Source organism: Protopterus annectens, chromosome 1.part0, assembly GCF_019279795.1.
Source record: "Protopterus annectens isolate FY-2018-M chromosome 1.part0, PAN1.0, whole genome shotgun sequence".
In the NCBI taxonomy this organism is placed as follows: Eukaryota; Metazoa; Chordata; order Ceratodontiformes; family Protopteridae; genus Protopterus; species Protopterus annectens.
This window is the reverse complement of record NC_056725.1, coordinates 1,051,810,869-1,051,835,176: the sequence shown is the minus strand read 5'-3', so window position 1 is coordinate 1,051,835,176 and position 24,308 is coordinate 1,051,810,869. Positions and strand designations below refer to the sequence as shown.

Sequence of the window (24,308 nt, the reverse complement as noted above, 5' to 3'; positions counted from 1 at the left end):
ACTGGATGAACAAAGGAGTTTTTTTTTGATAGTTAGGTAACCTAATTTCTCCCAATTCATAGATTCCCTCCCTTACTTTTACAGGAGTGTTAGATTGCAAGGCTGGTTACTGCTGTTTGCACTGAACTTGTCTTGTGTAGTTATAGGGCTGTGTCTTTGAATTTCAATCCCATATTTGTTGCTTACAAAAATCAGGTATTTTATCTGTCTCCTCAGTTGTATTCACTTGCTTCATATATTGGCATTACTGGAAGTGTTCCAAGTAAGTTCTGTCCTCTAGTTTGGTATTAAGCCTTTGCATTGTTAATCTTTTGCATTTTCCTTTAATACAGTAAAATCCCCATTATCCGGGACTCAAGCATCCGACATTTGATTGCCTGGTGTGCTGGCATATGAGCCAATCAAAAATGCCAAAGGTGAGCCTCTTCTGTTCGAAACAGCCCGCTGTTTCACACTGAACAGAAGAGCTTCACTTTGCGATTTTTGATTGGCTCATATGCTGGTATATGAGCCAATCAAAAATCGCAAAACATATCTCAAGCAACCAGAACATACATTTAACTGGCATCTACCAATCTCCACGGGTGCCAGTTAAGTGAGACTTTACTGTATTTTTTTTTCACAGACCCCGTCTGAACCATCATGTTTTCATGAATAATAATTATTTTTTTCTGCAGCCATACTTCTGGCCTGTGTGCACATCAGCTTTCTTTTAAGGGTGAGGTACGTATTCTCAGATGCACTGATGTAGCTGTACCAGAAAGTCATGTCTTCTAGTAATGTCTTTGGTAATGTTAAACTATAAGACTATATATGCACATAACCTTTAATGTGTATCTGAGATTTGTTTTGAATATATTTCCATTAGTGTGATATCTTCAACTGTTCTACAGAGCACTCTGCTAGGTAGTTAGCCAACTGACATGCCTTTATGATTAAGGGAAAATAAAGATTTGGGTACCTCATAGCCAGTGCTCAAAGTTGTTTGTTATAAATATCCAGTCCAAGTTTTTAAAAATGTCCAACTCAAAGCCTTGACACAAAATTCTTGACACTTATAAAGGGCTGAACTTTTATTTTTCCAGGGAACATAAAACATTACTTACAAATACTGTCCTGTTAATAAAATAACTTGACTGGAAGTGTTTAAACAGTTCTATTTTGTACTTCATGTTAAGAGGCTCATAGGTAGATACATACTAGACCATCAGTCTGCATACTATTACATGACTTGCCAGTATCCATTGATCAAAGGTGAGAATCAAACCTTATACCCTGTGTCTTTGAGGTAAACATCTTGGCCAGTACGCCAACCCTCAACCCCTCTTATGTATCAGCTTTTCACTAATTGTCTCAATTTGCTTTGAAACACTGTAGCATTTCCCAGGCAGCCTCCTACCAACGTTTTGGCATCTAGGCCTCAGCTGTGTGGCTTTAAATTTTATTTTATTTATTTATTTTATTTTACTTTTGTTTACTGGGATGGTCCAACTGGGCAAGAACCCATTTTCAGTGGAGGTCCGGGGAGAAAAGTTCCAGAAAAAAAAATTCAGAGAAAATTACAATAAAAATAATTTTAACAAATGTTAAAAGATGACAAAAATTAAAAGGACATAAAATACACACATTAGAGAATAAATTGATTACAGAGTATTACATGTGGAACATAAACATCCTGTAAGAGTAGTATCCTTAATACAGTCTGTAGAGTTGTAAGTAAATAGGCAGTTTGGATACTTAACTGGAGTGACTGAGGAAATTGGAATTTTGACAGTAGAGAATGGGAAAGGAGGGTAGGAGTTAGTGTAGAAGAGAGCGGAGGGAGGGAAGAGAATAGATAGGTTAGAGGGGGAGAAATGGATGAATTTTAGGTGAATAGGTGAGGGGGACAGAGGAAATTACTACATAGTAGTAGCAGTCAAGTAAGAGAAGAGAAGTTAGGATAGTTTTTGATGAAAAGAGGGGAGAGGATAGGTGGTAAAGTAATAAGTGCAGGAGTTACAAATATCTGTGGTGTATATAGGGTAGAGTTGGTTGTTAAGGAGGTGGCTTTAGCCAGAAGTGGTACATGAGCAAAGCCAGTTGTTACTGAGGAAGCCTTTTAGGAGTTTTTTTTAAAGTGAGATGGGGTGATATTAGGATGGGCTGAAGGATGGTATTCATAGGTATTCATATTTTGGAGATGTAGTTAGAGAATTGCCTGCTTTATTGTTGGATTTAGTGACCTGTAATAAGAATTTGTTGGAGGATCGGAGTAGATGAGTGTTGGTTTAAGGATGGAGGAAAGGTTGGAGAGTGTTTTTTTTTTTTAACAGGCTGATGTACTGTTCTGTGAGCAGAGGTGAAATGAGTGCAAGTCAAATGGTTGGGTAATTCTTGCCAGTTTAGTTGATGTAAGGCAGAACAGTGGTGGGACGAATGCGTTGCATTGTTAGCAAATATTGCAGTTTTATTTGTAGCAGGTTTTAAACTTGGCTAGGTCAGTTTTACTTAGGTTTGTGAAGACAGGAGACGTGTAAAGTAGGGTGGAAAGCAGATGCGCTCAGGCTATATCCTGTCTACTATTGTTCATGAGGAAAGGCTTGATTATTCTGTTCATTGAGCCTAGTTTTATGTGTGTCTTCTTGATGGATTGCAGTAGGTGTAAATTGAATTTGAAATTACTGCCAATTAATACACCTATTCATTTTGTTTGGGTGATGGCTGATATTATGGTGGTGTTGGAATATATTTGGAATGGAGTAGGGGAATCCTGTGAATTGCTGGAGTGAAAGAGCATCAGTTTAGTCTTGGTGGGGTTCAGAATAACTTGAGATTCAGATATCCTTGGTTCGACAGCTAAGAAGGACTGTTGAGTTGTGGAAATGAGTTGTTTTAGGGAGGGTGCAACAAAGATAAATGTTGAGTCATCTATGTATTGCATGATGAAGGCAAGAGGAGTAGATGAGTGGAGTTGGTTGGTAATTCTACTAAAAAGTAGGGGGCCTAGAGTAGAACCTTGGTGTACACCCAAGTTGATTGGTAGTAGGGAGGAGAGTTCCTGTTGCCATTTGAAGGCTTGCTATCACCCAGGTAAGTAGCTATGGAACAAAACGAGAGAAGAGTAGCTAAATTTATGGGTGGCGAGTTCATTAAGTAGTTTCTGGTGTGAGACACTATCGAAGGCTTTGGAGAGATCTAAGAATATGGAAGAAACTAGTTGCCTGTTATTTCTCTGTTGGTTGATAGTATTTGTGAAACTTTGGAGGGCAGTTGTCATACTATGGCATGGGTGGAATCCATGCTGAGTGTTTAATAAGAGGTTATTTTTATTTATTTATTTATTTTACATTTGTTGACCGGGATAGTCCGACTGGATGCATGCCCATTTTCAGCAGAGGCCCAGGGAGAAAAGCTCCAAGGGTAAGCAGATACAGCATTACATAATACCAGCATTACATATTACAAACAGACTATTTACAGAGATTACATAAGTAAGCAAGTTAAACAAGTTCCATAGGTTACAGTTAATCCTGAGCACAAGTCAGGATTAAATTAAATTAAATTACACAGTAAACTGGTTAACAGATTTTTACACATTCTAGAGAGAGTTAGCCAAGCTTGATACACTGACATAGCCAGTTAAGTGACAAATGTTGTTTCAGTGTAGTTTTAAATTGACCTAAGGTGGAAAGTAAGGTAATATCAGCTGGAAGAGAGTTCCTGGATCTACTTACAGAGTTTGCAAAGAGAGAATCACCGGCTGTGTTATTAATTTTGCTGGTCTGAATTAGTAGTTTGTTAGAGGATCGAAGCGGTCTAGGATTGTTATAGGGGGTGATAATATTTTTAAGTGAAGGAGTATTGTCCAGATTATAGAGGATTTTATAGGCCATAATCAGTTGGTTATACTGGATTAGGCTGGGTAGTTCAAGCCAACCAAGCTTATTTAGATTGATGCAATGATGTGTCCTAAAAGGCAGCCCAGTGGCAAACCTGGCAATGTGGTTGTAGCAAATTGAGAGTTTAAGGACATTCTTGTTCAAATTCGAGAGTAGAGGGGATGCATACAGAAGGGTTGAAAGAAGGTGAGAGCGAGCTATGGCAATTTTAGCTGGAGGGGTTAGGAAGGCTTTTATTCTGTAAAGTGACCCTAGTTTTTTATTGATGGTTTTGATAGTTTGGTTAACATGTAGGACAAATTTGAGATTGTCTGTGATGACACCTAATAGTTTTGTAGATGGGTCAGGGGAGATTATTGTGCCATCTTTTGATTTTATGGTAAAGGTGAAAGCGGTAGACCTACGTGTTGGTGAAAATAACAGCATTTTAGTTTTTTGGGGATTTAAGATCAGACGATGTTCAGAAAGCCAGTTTTCTATTGTATTAAAGGTGGTCTGGGTAGCTGACCTTAACTCTACTGGAGATGTGGCTGAGCAAATCAGAGTAGAGTCATCAGCATATTGGATACAGCTGACTTTTGGGATGACGGTATAAAGGTCGTTAATGAAGATGGAGAACAGCAAGGGCCCTAGTATATAGAGCCTTGTGGTACTCCGAGGGTGTTAGGTAGAAGGTTAGAGAGTTTGTTCTGCCAGAGGACAGCCTGCTGTCGACCATTCAGGTAGGATTGAAACCATTGGAGGGCTCCAGTATCCAGACAGAATGTTTGCAGGGTGTGGATTAAAAGTTGGTGATCGACCATATCGAATGCCTTGGAAAGATCCAAAAAGAGGGCTGAGGATATATCATTATTGTTGCGATTATGGTTTATGGTGTTAGTAAAGGCTAGGAGGGCTGAAGTAGTGCTGTGATGAGGACGGAAGCCATGCTGAGTGTCTGCCATAAGGCGATTTTGGATTAGGTGGTGCATGAGTTGTCTCTGAATACATTTTTCCATAATCTTTGCAAGTGGAGAGAGTATAGCTATTGGCCTATAATTGGAGAATTCAGTAGAGCTGCCTCCTTTTTGAAGTGGGATTACATAGGATATTTTCCAGATGGTGGGAATTTTAGCTTCTACTATGGTTCGATCGATTAGTATTGAGATGGGGTAAGCAATAGCATCAGCTGATGTTTGTAGGTACTCGGCAGGGAGTTGATCAGCAGAAAGTGTAGTGGGTTTTAATTTTTTGATCAAGGTACAGATAAGTGAAGTGGCAACTGGTTGGAAGCTGAACGCAAGTAGGTTTCTAGGGGTGCTACTTTCAGGAACAGGGGAGCTAGGAGGTAGTTGGCTAGCTAGGGCTTGAATTGTCTCAGTAAAGAATTGGTTAAAACTATCAGAAACATCTTCAGGGGTTTTATCAATAGTAGTGTCAGGGATTGGGGTTGAAGTTTGTCCAGGATGTAGAAGATTATTTAAACCTGCCCAAAACTTCTGAGGGTTATTTTGATTTACTGTGTGTAAATTACAGTAGTATTGTTTTTTGTCTTGTAAAATTGATTTTTTGGTTTTGTTCCTTTATTGCATGTATTTAATGTGATCTTGAGGGTCTTTAGAAGAACGCCATAAAGACCATGCTTTGTTTCTAAGGGTAATTTTGAGTTTAGACTCTATAGAAAGCCATGGTGCAGTTTTTGCCTTGGTTCTCTTTGAACGAACAGGTGCATGCAAATCAAGGATCTCAAGGAATTTGTTGTTAAAGTATGCTACTGCTTCCTCTAAGGGGAGGTGTTTTAGAATAGACCAATTACATGAGTTTAGTTCTTGTTGGAATTTGGCAGGGTCAAAGTTTTTGTTGCTTCTAACCTTTCTGAGTAAGGGTTGTTGGGAATTAATGGTTTTGTGCTTAATTACATATGTGAGAAGGTAATCGCTTAGGCCATTAAGGAGGGTACCAGAGGTGTACAGTTGGGGGTGACTGTTTGAGTACCCAGTCAAGTATACTTTCTTTTTGGTTGGGTTTACCTATCCTGGTAGGGGTGGATATGATTTGTGTAAATGCATGCAGGTTAATATGGGTGGTTGGGGATTCTAAGGAACAGGTGCCCCAGTCTAATTTAAAGTCTCCAAGTAGTAGGGTTTCTTGGGGGTAGTGACATGATAACCAGTGCAGGATATCTTCAAATGTAGATATATTGTTACCTGGGGGAATGTACATACAGATGATATTAATGCATTTATTTTTAAGTTGCAATTTGGTGGCAAGAATCTCGGAGTTATTAATCTGAGGAGGTTGTATTGCATCTATGGTGACATTCAATAGAGTACAGCTACCCCACCCCCCTTCCTCGAAGCACGATCCAGCCTGTGTATGTTGTACCCAGGTTGTAACACTTCATTGTCTTTAGTGTTGGGTTTTAACCAGGTTTCAGATAAACAGAGAATCTCAGGGGAGTGGACATCCAGAAGTGCATGCAATTCATGTACCTTGTTATTAATGCTTCTAATATTGAGATGACAGACTAGGAGAGAGTTAGTTGGCCTATTAATTGTAGGTTTGTAGCTTAGATTACAAGTAGAGGGGGTATGTGTATCTGAAGTGAGTGGGCCAGGGTTGGGGTGAATATCACCACCAAGTATTAGGTTGAGTCTATACTTGGTGATGAACTTCAGGAATTTGTATATTAGTTTGTGGTAGTGTTTGGATCTAGAGCTAATGTGCATGGTGTTGAGATGTTGATAGACTGAACAAGATGTTGGATAGGATCTGGTACTGTAAGTATGGTTGAAGGTGGACGGATTTACAGCTGGGGTGATAGTATGGTCTTTTGGGACCTGAAATCCCGTAAGAAACTGGTTTTCATACAAGGTAAGGAGGTATGGTGTGAACAAGAGGGGTGTGAACAAGAGGAGTAGTAAAGAGGAGTATATCATTATATGTGATTCAGCTAGTGAGTGAAGGAACTGTTTTACCTGGTGATGCAACACCAGAAGATAGAGTGGTGAGGTAAAGGTACTGGAAGGGGGATGGGAGAATGCCAGATGAAAGCTAATAGGTGCTATTAAATGTAGGTAGTAGAATGGGGGTGGGTGGAATTATCCCAGATGAAAGCAGATAGGATCTAGAAAGTGGGGGAGTGGCTATAGTACTATAAATTTAGAGGTACTACGGGCGAGAGGGAATTGGGGCAGGGAGGGAGAAGAGAGCCGAGCATAGCGAGGCTTAACGAAGGGCTATTGCAGTTTACAAGGTTTCCTAAGGTGTCCTAAAGCTATAAGGTAAGTATTACAGCTCTTAATGTAAGAGTCAATTTACTTCAGTTACAGGGGAAGGAGGCAACCACTCAAGTAGAAACAAAGAGCCCTATGGCTGACCAATATGGTGACCTGCTTAATTACAAAGCACTGTAAGTGAAAGCTTAGCAAATGCTTTGTGTGTGTAACCTACTCTGTTTAAATGTTGAGAGAAACTGATTGCAGTCCTGTAGACACTGCTTTGTTAGGGAACTGTAGAGTTCAACTAGGAAAAGAGAAAAGCAGAAATTCTAGGGTAAGCATGAAGGCAACAACAGGCAGTTATTATATAATAATGCATTCAGAAAGGTTTGGTGGGAGGTTAAAGTAGCATACTTCAGAATGAACTAAGATTTATAGCTAAGAAACCTAAGCAAGAGAACAATGCAGTAAATAAACACTTGCCAGATTTTAAAGATATACCAGAAAAACTAAATCAATTATTCACAATTGTACAACAGGGAAATTGCCAGTAAAAGCACTTCAGGTATAGCTAGCCCAAGTTATTCAAGTCATAAAATAAAAATAAAATAAAATAGTGGCCCTTACAATGGCATGCAGGTGACATTGTCTGTAACAGGCCACCAGTGATAGTGTTTCAACATGGAACATGACTACAAACACATAGCACAAATTCTTGTGCAATACAATATATGTCCCAGTGGTAGGTCTTCTGTAGACATACCTGTTGAATTGTGTGATCAGATTGTTGTTGTAGATATGGTGGGGGGTGACAGAGATGTGTATTAACTATGATAACCTTGCACTATGAGGTCGTCAGTTATTAGTAGGTAGTTTAGAAGCTGCATGTGGATACTTTTTTCTAAAATTTTGGAAAGAGGTGGTAAGATAGCAATGGACCTGTAGTTAGAGAGCTCAGTAGAGTTGCCCTCTTTGTGCAGGGGGATAATATGAGATATTTTCCAGTTTAACGGGACATAGTGTTCACAAATAGAGTAGCTGATCAGAATATAAATGGGAAAGGCAATAGTGTCTGCAGCTATTTTTAGGAATTCTGTAGGTAGGTTGTCTGCCACAAGGGTAGTGGGTTTGAGTTTAGAGATGAGTTTTTTAGGGTGAGAGTTTGAACAGGTTTGAAGGAAACTGTGTCGCTGGTGTTACTAGAAGAGTTGGGATAGTTGGAGGAGTACTGAGTTGAGAGTTAAGTGAATGAATGGAATTTGTAAAGAAAGTATTGAATTGTGTAGCAATGCTGCCAGTGTAGAAAGTGGTTATTGGGGTGGGGGTGAATGTATTCCTGGGGTGAAGTTTTTTTTTTTTTTTTTAATGGTGGACCAGAATATCTTTGGATTATTGTAGTGCTGTTGCTGTGTAACAGAATAGTAAGTTTTTTCTCAAGTTTAACTTGGGACTTGGCTTTGTTTCTAAGTTGTTTGTATTTATCTAGGTTGGCTAGATTTTTGTTGGTATGCCAGAGTGTCCAGGCATGGTCCCGGTGCTGTAATAATTTTTTGGTGTCATACGTTAGCCATGGTGCATAGTGTGATTTTTATTCTAGTGGTTCTGCTGGGGACTAGTCTATTTAAAATACTGAATGAGGTGATAAAGTAGAATTACAGCAGTGTCGAGGGGAAGACCACCTTTTAGAGGCGACCGCAGAGTTGTAAAACCGATGGAAATGTTTGTGGTTTGAAGTTCTTTTTGTCACGGACTAAACAAAAAGAGATTTGGATGAAGGCATTAAGATGATGTCTGAGCAAATAGGTGGGGAGATGATCACTTATGCCACCGGGGAGGCAACTAGATTAGAATGCTAATGAAGGTTTCTTGGTGAGGTTCCAATCTAGTGTAGATTGCCTTTTGGAAGTTTTGTCTATTCTGGTTGCTGATTCAATAACCTGAGAGAAGCCTTATAGGTTAATGTAGTTTGTGGGATTTTCAGTGTTGTAAGAGAACCAATCGGTGCTGAGGTCAACTATTATGATGGTTTCTTGTGAAAAAGTTGAGGAGACCCAGTGAAATATTTTCTCAATTGTGTTGGCATTACTGCCTGGTGGAACATAAATGGCTATTATTATTATTAGGTGTTTATTTGTGCTGATTTCTAGTTTTGTAAATATTATTTCAGCATTATTATATTTGAGGTTGTCAGGATGAATAAGTTCTAGTTTTAAGTTTTGGATATACATTATAGTTATACCTCCTCCACACACTTTTTTTTTTTTCTTTTCACATCTTATGTGTGTTGTAACCTGGAGGGAGAACTTCTTTGTTTGTAATTTTGGATTTAAACCAGGATGTTATGTTGTCCCATCTCACCTTCATTCTTGCTGGTTGGGTTCCTGCTCAGCCGATTTACTAAAGCTCGAGAGCTTATACTGGCTCGAGGCCAACCCCTATCCCAACATGCCTAGCGGTAGCTACTCAGATCTCATTTGCCGCTTGCAGCGTCGAGATTGCAACTACTGGCTCAGGTTAAGTATTTACAGTTTTTTCATATATATTGTCATCTTTTCCAGGGTTTTACTGTTTTACTGTTTTAATTATCTTGTTAATGTGTATATTTATCCCCGTTTAGTCCAACAGCCTTCTTCTGCTGTTGTTGGTTGTTCTTGGCCGTCGTTTTTTTTCCTCAGGCCTTGCTTCCCCCTTTGAGCCCATTTAAATTAGAGGGTTCCTCTTTTTCTTTTTTCCACCCTTTCAGAGTAGCCATTTAAGTTAGAGGCTCTCCTATTGGGGGAGTCGCCGTTTTACTTAGAGGCTCTCCCTCTTTCTTCTTCCTCTTTTTTTCCTTTCTATAAAAAAAAAAAAAAAAAAAAAAGATATCCTTAGTTGTTGTGTTGCTAGCCGTTACAGCCATGTTGGTTGTGTTAGTTGTTGTGTGTTGCTAACCATTACAGCCTTGTTTTTGCTGTTGTATTTTTGTCTAGTTGTCCAGCAATGTCCAAAGAGTCGAAACCCTCTGGCTTCAAAAAATGCGACTCGTGTTGCCAAAAAATATCCCTTACGGATGGGCACATGTGTTGCGTATACTGTTTAGGGGCTGTTCTCCTGCAAGACTCATGCACCTCATGCTTTCAGTTCCAGAGTCCTGCAGGAGAGAAAGAACAAGTTAATTTTGCATGGCCTTCTGAAGAACCCTCAAGATCCTTTGTCTCAGGGTCCTCAGCCAGCTAAACTGTCTGAAAAATCCCCTAAGCCATTCACATCGGTTCCGAGTTCAGAACTGTCAAAATCCACTGTCAAACCTTTGGCTCTGTCGGTTCCCAGTGTTGGCTCCGACGACTCCATCAGTATCTTCGGAGCCAGTTCGGGCCCATAAAAGAACCAGGTCTCCTTCCTTGGAGCCAGTGCACTCTGCTCCACAATCTCCTTTGTTGTAATCTGGGGCGGTCAGTCACTGGTCTTCTTCTCACTCCTCTCGGTTCTCCAGGCTTTCGGATCATGATGTGGAGAGAGTGGACAATAGGCTCATCAAGTCACAGGCACTTGCTAAATTGCTATCGAGCCCAGCCCATAAGGAATTGGCTCCTCCATTAGTTCCTCCTCCGACTCTCTTGAGCTTGGAGCTGGAGTGCATGGAAGTCATGGTGGTGGAACCATCGGCTCCGGTTGATTCTCCTTTATTGGTTCCAAGCCCCGCTCCAATCTCCTCAATGTCTCAGTCCATCAAGGGATCTGGGTGTTGAAGCCCTCTCACTGGCTTCAAGGGAGGAAGTGGCATTGGAACCTTGTCTGACCCTGCTCTCCCTCTCGGAGCTTCAGCACAGGTGAGCTCGGCTCCCACATCAGCCTTGGAGCTGTCACTCTCGGTTCACAGGAGATCTCTGGACTCTCTGGAGCCGGAGGCTCCTTTGACTCTGGACCTTGGCGCCTTCGAGTTGATGAGTGTGCTGTCTCCTGAGACCGCTCCATCCTCGGCTCCATTGGCTCCCTCTCACTCAGTGCCTGTGCCTGCCTTTGACCCTCCTCTTTCCTCCAAGTGTAGGGAACCTATGCCCCAGGATGCCCCATTGGGCAGCCCCACTTCTGAAACCTCCCCCGAACATTCAGAGGAGGTCCTTCAGAAGAAAAAATGTAAGAGGAAGCATTTGGACTCCCCTGAGTCCATCACTTCAGACACAGACTTAGATGAATCGGAAGGGTCCTTTCTGAGGATGTCTCTTTTTCGGACATCTTGGAAATCCTTAGACAGAGGGGTGGCTGGAAGTCCCTAGCCCCTTCTGAGGATGAATCTGTCTACCTGGATGCATTTGGTTCCCGACCTTCCACCTCTTGGGTGTCTTCGCCTTTTAACCCGCTTTTGTCTGTAGTGAGTCGGAAGGCATGGAGCGCTCCAGAGACCACGGAATCAGTTACGCGGAGATCAAATAAATTTATAACTGCACCCGAGGACAAATCCTTCCTTTCCAAAGGGGTTCGTATTGATGCTATGGTGGTGGCAGCAGCTACTAAGAAGGAACTTGCAGAAACTTCATCTGTCCATCTGCCGTACAAGGAGTCCCATACGATAGACAGGTATGGAAAGCGTATGTTCCCTTCAGCGACCTTTACTCTCGGGTCGTTGAATTACTTGTCACACTTCACACGACTTCACAGGGATCTCCTAAAGGATTTACGAGATACCCTGCAGGATCCTACAGCTGAGGGAGTTGTGAACAGGGCAGCTTCCCAGCTTGTGACCTTTACTTCAGTGGTCAACTCCTCCATGAGGCTCATTTCTTATGTGGCAGATGGAGCGAGTAGGGCAGCAGGTACCGGAGTTGCTTTGTGGAGACACTCCTGGATGTGCCATTGTCAGTTTGTGGAAAGTTTCAAGTCCTCCTTTACCAGTACCCTTTTTGATAGCTCGTCCTTGTTTGGGCCTCAGGTAGAAGAGAGACTCTGACCAGGTGTGAACAGGATGGCAAGACTCTCTCTGCCGTAGGAGTCTGTTTTTCCACTCCATTTAGACCCTATCCTAAAGGTCAGAAGAGTGGAAAGATGTGGTTTCGTAAATCCCAGGGAGCTTTGCCTGACACACGTGGAGATTTTTCCCCCAGGGGCAGAGGGGGAGACAGCGGAAGGCGCCAGCCTCGCGGCAGAGGGGTCCGCAACAGCAGGGTGACAGAGATGTGTTCTCTACTAGGCCCTTCCAGCACTCCTGAAGGGAGGCCAAACTGTCCGCCTCTGGAGACAGTCAGGGGCAGACTATCATTGTACCCATCAGCCTGGCAAACAATCACGAAAGATGCATGGGTACTGTTAATAATATCCAGGGATTACAAAATTCCCTTTTCCCAGTTACCCCCCTCAAGAGGAAAAGATCCCAGATATTCCACCAAGTCATTGGGATCAAGCAATCCTAGAAGTGCAAAGATTGCTAGAAAAAAGAGCCATCCAAGAAGTCCCCGCAGACCAAATTGAATCCGGAACTTACTCAAGGTTCTTTTTAGTTCCAAAAAAGACAGGGGACTGGAGACTCATTTTGGATCTCAGCAAGCTAAACAAATCGATAAAAAAGACGAAGTTCCGGATGGTAACACTGCAGTCCATTCTTTCCTCCTTTGGTCAGGACAATTGGATGTGCTCCATCAATCTCCAGGATGCGTACTACCATATAAAAATGTACAGGCAATCCAGGAGATTCCTACGCTTCCAGCTGGGAACCAGTCATTATCAGTTCAGAGCTCTGCCCTTTGGTCTCACCACAGCCTCCAGGGTGTTCACCAAGTGCATGGCAGTGGTCATGGCTCACCTAAGGTGTCTATGATTCCAGGTGTTTCCATATCTAGACAACTGGCTCCTCACTGCCACCACCGAGCATCATCTGTTCAAAGCACGGGACTACACAATTCAAACTTGTTCCCAGCAAGGCATCGCCATAAACTACGAAAACTCCTCCTTATTGCCTTGTCAGTCTATTACCTTCATAGGGGCAGACTTTAGATACAAGAGCCATGATAGCAAAGCTGCCTCAAGACAGGGTGTCAAGCATTTGTCAGCCAGTTTCATTTCTCATAAAAAGACGAGAGTTCAGGTAAGAGAAGTATTGCAAGTCTTGGTTGCAAGTCTTGGGCTCATTGGCTGCAGCAGTTACTCTAGCTCCTATGGCTCGCTTCCACATGAGGATTCTGCAGTGGCTTCTTTTCGCTCAATGGTCTTCCCAGGATTTACCAATGTCACACATGATCTTGATCACGGAATCTTGCAAAAAAGGACTTGGTATGGTGGCTTGTCTCCCCCCAGGTGACTCTGGGAAGACCCTTTTTTAGACCCCCATCCAGTAGCCGCAGTGACCACGGATGCCTCCCAGACAGGGTGAGGGGGCATTATCTGGGGCAGACTGTCCAAGGAACATGGCAACCTCACGGGTACCATTTGTGCATCAATGTTCTGGAGATGAGAGCAGTGCTTCTGGTGTTGCAAGCACTTCAAGACTCTCTACTTACCGGGACCATTGCTGTCCAGACAGACAATATGTCAGTGGTATGGTACATCAACAAGCAGGGTGGGACCAGATCTTACCCCTTGTGTCGGGAGGCGCTTCGAGTATGTCAATGGGCGATGTCTTCCCAACGTTTTCTGATTGCGATGCGCATTCCTGAGAAATCCAGCGTGATAGCAGACAGGCTCAGCAGGGCTATCCTCATGCCTCACGAGTGGTCCCTGAAGCAAGAAGTTAAGGACTTGATTTTTTGCAAATGTGCCAGCCATGCTGTGATCTTTTTGCCATTTCCCTCAACAATAAATGCAGCAGCTACTTCGCCTTAGTCCCCCCACCGGGACAGTCACCCAGGGATGCACTTGTTCACGATTGGCCTCTGGGGCTACTCTGTCTTTCCACCTTTTCCTCTGATCCCAAAGGTACTTCAGAAAGCAAAGTTGCTGGGTTGCACACTCATCCTCATTGCTCCTTACTGGCCTCGTCAGATATGGTTTCCATTTCTCCATCATCTATAAGTGGAGCCTTGGATACTGGACCCAGTTCTGGGCCTCCTGATGCATCAGTCGGGCGGGCTCCATCCCTCCTTCCCAACTCTCAAGCTGACTGCTTTGTTTCTCCACTTCCAGTCTTAGCCAGGCTCCCCAACATTTCCCCGGCAGTACAACACGTCCTGGTGTCCTCTCATAAGCCCACTGCCAGGAAGAATTACACTAGTAAATGGTAGAGGTTCTCTTATTTGGCAAAGAATAAATATATTGATCCCTTCACTGCTCCTTGTCACAAGATTCTTGATTTCCTGGCCGAAACTTTCAAACGAGGGGCAGCTGCAGCTACTATTAGGGTCCAACTGGCTGCTATCTCCAATTTTCATGTAGGAGACTTGGGCTCTAACATCATGTCCCATAAGCTCTGCAGAACATTCTTACGAGGTACAACTCTTTTACGGCCCCCGGTAAGAGACCCCCCCCCCCGGACCTAAACTTGGTTTTAGCCTCTCTCATTCTTCCACCCTTTGAACCAGTGGCATCTTGCCACTTTTTTTGGTTGCCATCACCTCAGCTAGACGGGTTTCTGAATTACACGCTTTATCTATTCGCCTGCCATATCTCATCTTTCACAAAGATAGTCTTTCTCAGAACCCATCCTTCCTTCTTGCCAAAGGTATGTTCAGAGTATAATTTAAATCAAGTCCATTGAGCTTCCTGTATTCTTCCCCAATTATGGCAACAAGGCAGGGTATAGACTCCACCAATTGGCTATTCATAGACAATTACATTTTTATTTACGCAGGACCAAAGACTTTAGAAAATCTGATCAATTGTTTATATCCTTTGATTATGATAAACTAGGTTTTCCAGTTTCAAAATTGACCTTATCAAAGTGGCTGTCAGATGCAATCAGTTATTCTTACGATTTGCGTAAAAAAAAATTTCCAGGGAGAGTCAGGGAACACACAGCCAGAGCCTTAGCTACCTCTGTTGCCTTCCAAGCCAAATTGCCTTTAGATTCAATCTGTGCAGCAGCAACATGGGAAAATCTTCATACCTTTATCACTCATTACAAAGTTGATGTGGTCTCCCGGAACAGGGCATGCTTTAGTTTCACGGTCCTGAAGAGTATTTTTTCCAGTGAGCCACCCAATAACCAGGTGCTGGGGACGCAGTTCCAACCAACAAGAATGAAGGCGAGATGGGACAACATAACATAAAGACGTTGTGTACCTACCATAACGTGTCATGTTTGTTGTCCTTCATCTCGCCTTCCTTCTTGCGTCCCCACCCTTCCCCCTTCCTTGAGGATTCCTTTAATTGGTTACACTGGCGGAGTTTCCTGTTGACATACCAGGTTAGTTAACCATGCGTTGTTTTTCTTCCTCTTTCCTTCCTAACCTTGAATGTGTAAGAGATTAGTAAAATTTGCATTTACTGTGATTGTCTAGTGTGGGCTATCACAAATGAGGTCTGGGTGGCTACTGCTAGGTATGTTGGATAGGGGTTAGCCTCTAGCCAGTATAAGCTCTCAAGCTTTAGTAAATCGGCCGAGTCGGAGCATAGGATCGGCTCCAAACCCAACCAGCAAGAAGGAAAGCGAGATGAAGGACAACAAACATGGAACGTTATGGTAGGTGCATAACTTTTTTTTGGTGAGTACAGCAATGTTGAGAGTAAAAGGATAGGTTCATAGGTAGGTATTAAGCTGTCTGCCTGAAGGCATTTATAAGCCTAGCCAGAATGTGTTGGCTTTCGCCGCCCCCTTAGATTAGTTCCCTGTGCCTCTGTCCAGCCGAGCCACTGAAGTGTTCCCCGGGGTAAACTTTCTGTTTCCCGTCCACTCGTCAGGGTTTCTCTTGAAGAGTTAGTGAGGACCACTGCCTAATGTAGATTGGAATCTTGTTCCAAAGCATGGGAAGCCTCTGGGACAGGAATCTATCCCTCCAGCATGTCCTATTTATTGTTGTGGTGAGGTTTAGATCCCTAGAGTGTGTGGCTCGAGGGGGTATGGTTTTCTTTAGGTGGAGCATGTCCATCAATTCTGGGTTGAACATGACCTTGTATGTCTGGCAGAGATCACTTCTGAGTAGGCGGTATACAACCAAGTACAGCTGGAGTTTCTTCACTCGAGCTGCATAGGGCATCTGTTTGAGGTCAGTGATCCTCTTGGTGAGGTACTTCTGTGGTCTTTCCAGCTGTTGCAGGTGTCTTGTAAGGTACATCCCAAATGTCGTTGTTCTCTATGATGGGTCTAATGAGTGATGAGTAGAGGGGCACAAAGACCTCTTTTGATGTGGATGAGAACTCTTTTGTGATTAGGTAGGCCACATAGAAGGATTTTCTAACCACTTTGGCAATGCGATTATCAAAGGAGAGATTACTATCTGCTTGGGTCCCCAGATCCCTTATTACGTCTTCCATATTTAAGGGACTTCCACCTATGTGGTAGTTTGTGGGTACTTTGTTTTTTCCAAAGGGGATGACTATGCACCTTTTGACATTTAACTTGAGGCAATGATTTTGACACCAGATGTCTGTCTCAGTGAGACCCTCTTGCAGGATGTCTGTGTCAGCCGGAAAGTCAATTGTAGCCCTTAGTTTGCAGTCGTCTGCGAACATGGTCAGCCATAGTCCTCCTGTGCTTGCCTGTACCTCTGAGAAGTATATGCCGAATAGGAGGGGTCCTAGGACTGAGCCCTGGGGAATGCCACTTGTAACCAGTTTAGAGTTGGACTTGGCTCCCGCAACTCTCACCATGTGGGTTCTGTCCGTGAGCCAGTTGGCAACCCATCTTGTAACGTAGGAGTTTATGTTCAGGCTGGTGAGCTTGTCTATAATACCAGAATGGGGAATGGTGTCGAAGGCCTTTGCAAGGTCTAGGTAGGCTGTGTGTACCACCTTTCCCTCGTCTATAGCCTTAGTAACTCTCTCAAAGAAGTCCACCAGGTTTAGGAGGCATGATCTGCCCTTAACAAAGCTGAACTGGGTAGGGTCCAGTGTTTGGAGGTTCCCAATGTCTCTGTTAATGAGTTCCATGATGATGCGCTCCATAGCCTTGCAGACCAAGCTAGTCAGGCTTATAGGGTGATAGTTCCTGGGGTCTGTTGTGGCTCCACCATTGTGGAGCGGAATAACCGTTGCTGTGCGCCACTCTTTGGGTACGTAGCCTGTGGAGAGGCCGAGTTTGAACAGTGCATTTAGGTGAGGGGTTAGTTCGTCTTTGAGCTCGTGTAGGACACAGCCTGGGACACTGTCTGGTCCCATTGATGCTGTGTTTTTGGCTTTGGAGAGGGCTGTTTTAACCGGAGTGTCTGTTATTTCAGGGGCTCTACATTCTTCTGGTATGGTTATGGGCCCTTTTGGGGGTGAAGTTTGCACCAAACCTGTCTGCCAGGATATTGGTGATATCGGTCAGTTCAGTGTATTTTGTGCAATTCTGCACTAACTCCGAGCAGATCTGAGCATCGCCACTTAGATTGTTGCCATAGCTAAAGAATGCATTGTGGTTATCTTTGGAGTCCTTGGCAATTTTTCTTTCGAAGCTCGCCTTGGATGATTTTATGAGGGATCGTAGTTTCTTGCTGATACTGATCAGGGATGTCTTCCCTTCTTGGGATTTTACTCTTTGCTGTACTAGTTTTCTCCTTCTATTGTATAGCTTGTTAGTAAAGGATTTTGCAGCTTGGACAGCATTAACCTTTAGCATGGGGGCTTTGAAACTTTCCACCTCGGTCTTAAGTAACGTGAAGTTTGCTTTTGAAATATTTTTCATGGTGGTTTCCTTGTCTGGAGGTGGGGGTGGAATGTGGATATCCAAAGTGATTTGTTTATGGTCAGATCTAAGCAGTGAGGGGTTGACCTCTGGTGTGGAACACCGGTCGCCCATATTGGTGATGATCAGATCCAATATGTTGTCACCTCTGGTGGGAGTGTTGACCAGTTGATCCAGGGCATTTGAGTTTATAAATTCTAGGAAATGTTGGGCAAGGGAGTTAGTACTTGAGTAGTTCTCCCAGTTAATGTTTGGGTAATTGAAATCACCCAATATTAGGGTGTTTGGTAGGACCTTTATGTTTCCCAGTGTTCCCAGAAACGTGGAATAGGGGGCCTGGGACATGGTGGGTGATTTGTAGCGAGCTACAATTTGAATTGCAGTTTTGCCTGTTGTTAGTTGCACGTGAATGGTCTCTGAAGCATCGTGCTCTGCACTAACCTGGAGGTGTGGGTATCATTGAATATGGATATGCCCCCGCCTTTTGTATTTCTGTCCAGGTTCTGTGGCCGAAATGTAAGGTATGAGTTGTAGCCTGGTAGTGCTGGGGTGCTCTCTGGAAACTTAAACAAGGTTTCTGTTACTGCACATATATCAATTTTCTCCATACTGAGGAGTGCCTCGAGTGTGCATTTTGAGGTTTAGACTTCTGGCATTGAGTAGCATTACCCTCAGTTTTTTGTTACTTGTGCTATTTACGGCGGTGGGTTTGTATTTTGAGCCTTGCCTAAAAAAGGCACTGTAGGGGTGGCAAGAGCCTTGGCCAGTATTCGAAAGTGTAAGGATGACAGGTGCAAGCCGTCTCTAACGAAACAGCGTGGCTTGTCGAGCATGTCGTACAAGGTGGACAGACACTGGATCCCCTTTGAATGACACCAGAAACTTAGTCAGTTGTTGAAATTGATAATTTTTTTCTTTATACCGTGGTATAATTCTTGGTGAGGGCAGGATGCTACTCAGGGTCAGGGTCATACCGGCCTGGGCTACGTGATCAGAGAGCTCTTCCATGTCTCTTTTCATGTAGTCCCGGGAGGTACGGCTTAGGTCATTCACACCAACATGGACAATGACAGAGTTGTATTTGTACTTGTTCTGTAGTGACCCGAGTGCTTGTGTTATGTGGTGGATCCTGTCACCTGACAGGCAGCTAACAGTATCCTTCTCCTTATTCAACCTAGTGAGTGGGATGTCAGTGTGCCTTACTATAGAGTCACCTATTACTAGTATGTTGGGCATGTTATTTTGCCTTAAGGGCTGTGATTGTGTGGCACACTGGTTTTGTGAAGTATGTGTTTCATGGTTTGTGTTGGGGGTGGAGGTTGCTTGGATGTCTGCTTTGGAGGTCTCTGTTGCTTTTGTAGATTTTTATTTAGAGCCTCCGAGTTTGTTTTCGTGTATTTGTGTTTTTTTTGTCGGTGCTGGTTTAATGGGTCTCTGTGAGACTGGTGGTGTGATGCAAGTATTTCCCTTCTCCTCTTGACTGTCTGATCCAGTCTTTGGTTAAGAGAGCTTAGCCTCCAGTTTGGCTGTATAATTGCATCTCTCGCATGTATTAGTGTTTGGTGGTAGGAGTAGAGGGTTGTCTGTGTACATGAGGCAGTTGTAACATTGCCTCAAAATGCCCAGATTCACCAGTTGGACTGGAGAGTACACCTGAAACTGCCCTTTGGACATGCCTGGATAAGGTACAGTGAACTGTTTTACTGATTGGGATGGTAAGGTTGAATAGAAAGCCTTGTCCTTCTGTACAGTATGGGGGGTCTAGTGCTAGGGTTTATAAGTGCTTGCTATGAGTTTTGAGCAAGTGCCGGGCTGAGAAATGAATGGTGTGAGTGCTTAAGTTGAAAGTCTGTATAGTTCCAAGGGAAAAATTTAAGAGACTCTGTGGAGCTGGGAATAGTTGTACCCTAGCTAACCGGCGCTGCCTGGCACTCAAAACTGGGCAAATGTGTTTTTTATAGCAGAGAAATGAAAGAAATAGAAATTAGCCCAAAATGGCCAATAAACTACTAATTTCTGGGCTGAAACCAGTCCTCCAGGGACATATAGGCTGTTCAAAGCTCCCCTCTCACAGGTGAACAGAGAAACTTCCTTCTATCCAAGTAAGGTATGGGCAAACACAAAGATATGTAACACAGCCCTGAATTCAGCACTAACCTGAAAACTGGACTATACTAGCTTAGAAAGGCAGGAAACAAGTGAGGCATGAAGATCATGAATCTTGTTGACTGTACTTCTTAGGTTCTTGTTAAGTAGGAGGAGGTTGGAGCCTTTGGGGGGGTATTCTGGAACAAGGGCGAGAAGTGAAAGCGATGGGTTGTTGAGTGTAGTTAGGGCCTGGGTTAGGGTGTACATCTCTGCTCAGTTTTAATTGGGAAGTAAAGTATAATACAGTTTTGTGAGTTTGAAGAGGAGTTTATTATATCTAATGGATATTTGAGTTTTTAGTGCTGTTGGAGGGATTTGTATGGGAAGTATGCATTGTAAGAGGAGTTGTAGATGTTTGAGGCGATTGCAATATTCATATGTGTTGTTTGATGGGGCAGAAGATAAGTTATGGTGTGAGAGCTGTAGGAGTTGTGCAACTGATTTGGATAGGATGTTAGATGGTTAGTAAGAATAAGGAGAGAGAAGCTAATTGTATGAAATGTTATGTTTAGATGAGAGATGTGGGTAGCAGTAGGCATAGTGTAGAAGAGAATTGATATGTAGTTAGTGGAGATGTAGAGGTTGAATAGGATGGGAGGCTGTACAGGTTAGAGTGACAGAAGTGTTATTAGTCACAGAAGTGACCTTGCTGTAGGATGTGTAAGAGTAGTAGGTGATAGAGGGAAAAGGAAGTATTATGATATGAGTAGTTGAGGTAGGAGGTATGGTAGTTGTTAAATTTTTAGAAGAGGAATAATATTAAGAGTTTGATAATTGGCTGTAGGTGTGAAGGTAGAAGGAAGTGGGTGGCTTTAATTTGATAAGAGGAAATAGTGTGGGTGAGAGGAGGATGTGGGAGATGTGTAGAAGTATGTGATAAGTAGAAAGCGGTTAATGGGAGTGGTTATGTACACATAAATATAGATAATAGTGGGGGCAGGGTAGGGGAACAGAGTGATCCCAAGCATAGTGAGCTAGAGCAGATCGTGGCAGACCTGATAGAAGAAGGAACAAAAATAAAAACGATCCAAGAAGAAGCTGTAAAAAGGGAAGCTACAGGGAATCTTTTAGTAACCTAGATAGTGAAGCTAAATGAGAGAAACTACAGATAATGGAAAGTAGAGTGGTGACAAGGAGGGACGGAGTACAGTTGGGTTAAATGGTGGGATAGAACAGAAAAAAAGAGTCAAAGGGTAAATGGTGACATGGAAAGAGGGCAGCAGGAGATTAGGGTTTGGTTCAGTGATGTGCTTACAATCATATATACACAGGTACACTGCAGAAAATTGTAGCAGATAGTAACATACATTAACAGTGGATGAAGGTTTGTAGATCTTTTGGCAGTGTTGGGGAGGTGAGGTTTTCTGCAGACTGAGCAGAGGAGTGTTACGCAGTCTTGGTTTAGCTGTTAATAATGGCCTAGAAAAGGAGATTAATGAATGGAAGTTAGAAGAAAGAAACCTTCATTGATGTATGAAATGTGTTTAGAGAGGGACTGGAGAGAAAGATGGGGGGTGGGGTTTTAGAGTGGGGGAAGAGATGGAGAGCTTTAGAATTAGAGGAATTTCAGAAGAATGTAGCAGTGGTAGCAGGTATAAAGAAGGCAATGAATAAACAAAACTGAATGTAATTATACATTAGCACAAATTGTAGTAAGTATAGTAAAGCAGAGACCCTGAGAGATTCAGAAAGTTAACATGATGTTAGCAGTTATTTGTAGGCTAGAAATGCAAAGACTAAACTGCTCTACAACCGCTCGCATTTAAGTCTGCAGTAAGCAAATGGATACATGCACCAAGGTCCAGTTACTGCTGTAATAGAGTACTGTTGAGATGAACAGTAGGGATTGTTCAGTACAATCAAACAGTTTGTTTAACAAGCATAACACTCTCGACTACACATATAATACAATGAGCAGGACTGTAGGTACACAGTCATACGGTATCAAAACTTGCTAGTAGTTGAAAAACGTTGAGTCTCAGTAAGATTCTATCACTGAAGCAGACAGGAGCTGTTTAACTTAAAAAAAATCTCTCAAATCTATTGCAAAGCTAAACAGTATGTTAACTTGTTAGTAGTTAAAAAATAAGATGTAAATGTTTTGCAAGATAGTCTATAAGCTCCATTGTTGTCTCACTTCTTGTGCTTCTGCAGTGCATCTGTCTTCATTGTTCCACTCTCCTTTGCCCACTTAGGCAGCATACAAGCAATTATTACTCTCTCCTGGTGATCCACTACCACATATGTTTATTGGAGCTTTTTTGTTTTTACTTAGCATAGTTTAGTTATGTTTCTTTAACAGCAGTTAATGGGACGAGTGCTTTGTATTGCCACAGCATCTCTAAAATAAACCAAGACCAGCAGTTATTTCTGTAAGCACTGTGTATTTTTTATGTTTTAATATATACATTTTATGTCACTTAATTAGTATGCATATATTAACTTCATGTGTCATTATATTACACAATGTAACAGTTCTTGTACCACTGTATGCTACTGTTCAGATGGGTCTTGTCTAGTGTCTGCCGTGGTCAGATCACTTAGCTAGTTAATATTGCATTGAGAAATAAAGATGTCCCCTTTCCTTCATTCTATATTGCGTTCTATGCAAAGAAAAAGACTGGCAAAACACCGCTATGTAAAAATGATTTAATGCAGATAAATCCAAAAGTGTAAGCGCTTTCGGGTACAACAACCCTTCATCAGACAGGTCTGATGAAGGGTTGTTGTACCCGAAAGCGCTTACACTTTTGGATTTATCTGCATTAAATCATTTTTACATAGCGGTGTTTTGTCAGTCTTTTTCTTTGCATTTTGTCTCCTTTTGGACTGGCGAACTTTGGCTAAAGCACGGGACATTGTTTTTTGGCTATATTGCATTCTACTTCTGCTGATAAAAACTAAACAATGTAATAAGCGTTCACAACTGAAACACGTGCTTTTATGGTTTCTTTTTTAAAAATGCATTGCTTTCATTCATACAGTGCAAATCAAATCTCAGAAGCAGAACGTTTGGAAAGACTAGAAAGGATTGCTAAACTACAAGATGATTTCAAGACTTTAAAAGACCAAGAAGTTACTACTTGCCAGCAGTTGGACCAGTTCCAACAGGCCATTTACAAGTATAAGGATGAGCAGAATAGACTCAGGTAAGTGTATAGAGGTATCAGACTGAGAAGAAAAGTTTACAAGTATTTAACACTTGCAAGTATTTTTTTAAACAAGCATCTTAATTACTGCTGTTAAGAAAAGTGTTTGCACCATTTATAGTTACATTATCACTGAGACGTCACAATTCAGTGCTTACATTTATTTCTATAAATTTTGATTATAACACCTTGTCCCTACAGTGCTGTTCTTTTAGTGTAATTGCATAGAACTGATGTTGTCAGTGTTCATTTTATCCTTAACAGATTGGTTTGGTTCAGATTTTGGAACCAAGTCGGCCATTACTACATTTCACACCAGCCAAAAACTCTTTGAGATTTACCTCTATCCACAGTCCCTCTTTCATAATTACCTCAGATCTCATTTGCCACTTTTCCAAACAGTTGTGTTTGCCAGTGCTCTCGAGTTTCAGTGGGTTTAGGTAAACGTTCACTTCTTTCAGTTCTAAGAGATTTCCCCATATTTCCTTCTTCTTCTTCTTTATTCTAATTAATCTTCTACCTTATATTTTAATATTTTAGCTCTGTTTCCTCTTTTTATCGTACATGTTGTGTAACCTTCAATATCATTGCTGATATTGTTTCCCCGTACACACTTGTCTACTTTCCTTAACTGTCTTTCCCCTTCTCTTTGTTTCTCTTAAAAATAAATACATTTTCTTTCTGTTTGTTTGTGTGTGTGTGTCTGTGTGTGTGTGCGTGTCTGTGTGCATGTCTGTATGTGTGTGCGTGTCTGTGTGTGTTTCTTCCAGCCATAATTTGTTTTTGACATGGCTGAGAAGAGCAAGATCACTTCTGGCTGTAAAAATTGCCAGGAGTGTGGCCACAAAATTCCATCGTCTGGCTTAAATTCCTTTTGCGTCTGTTGTTTGCATCCTGTTCATTTAGAAGAGAACTGCAGCATATGTCATGGGTTCAACCATTGAGCCCTCGTCGAAAGATGAAATTAACTTATTTTGAAAAAACTGATCCCTTCAGCCTTTAGTGAAGCCTTATCTTCTGGTGAAAAGGCTAAAACTGACGTGTCTTCCCCTTCGTCCTCATCTTCAGTGGACAAAGGAAAAAAAGGAGTCTTTCGGTTCTGACCTCTATGTTTGTTCCGAGACCAAAGAAATTAAAACTCTCTGCTCCAAAATTATCTTCGGAACCGCAGGCTTCTGGCTCGAAAATTTCTGTGTTAACT

At 42.3% G+C, this 24,308-nt stretch overlaps 1 protein-coding gene across 1 annotated transcript in view; it reads left to right on the top strand.

The window, feature by feature from the left end:
• SMC6 (structural maintenance of chromosomes 6) overlaps positions 1-24,308 on the top strand; it is a 1,850,548-nt gene that overhangs the window by 643,844 nt on the left and 1,182,396 nt on the right. Inside the window, exon 13 of the mRNA XM_044068538.1 lies at positions 22,943-23,107. Within this exon, the coding sequence (XP_043924473.1) occupies positions 22,943-23,107 (165 nt within the window). The remainder of the gene's footprint in view (positions 1-22,942; positions 23,108-24,308) is intronic.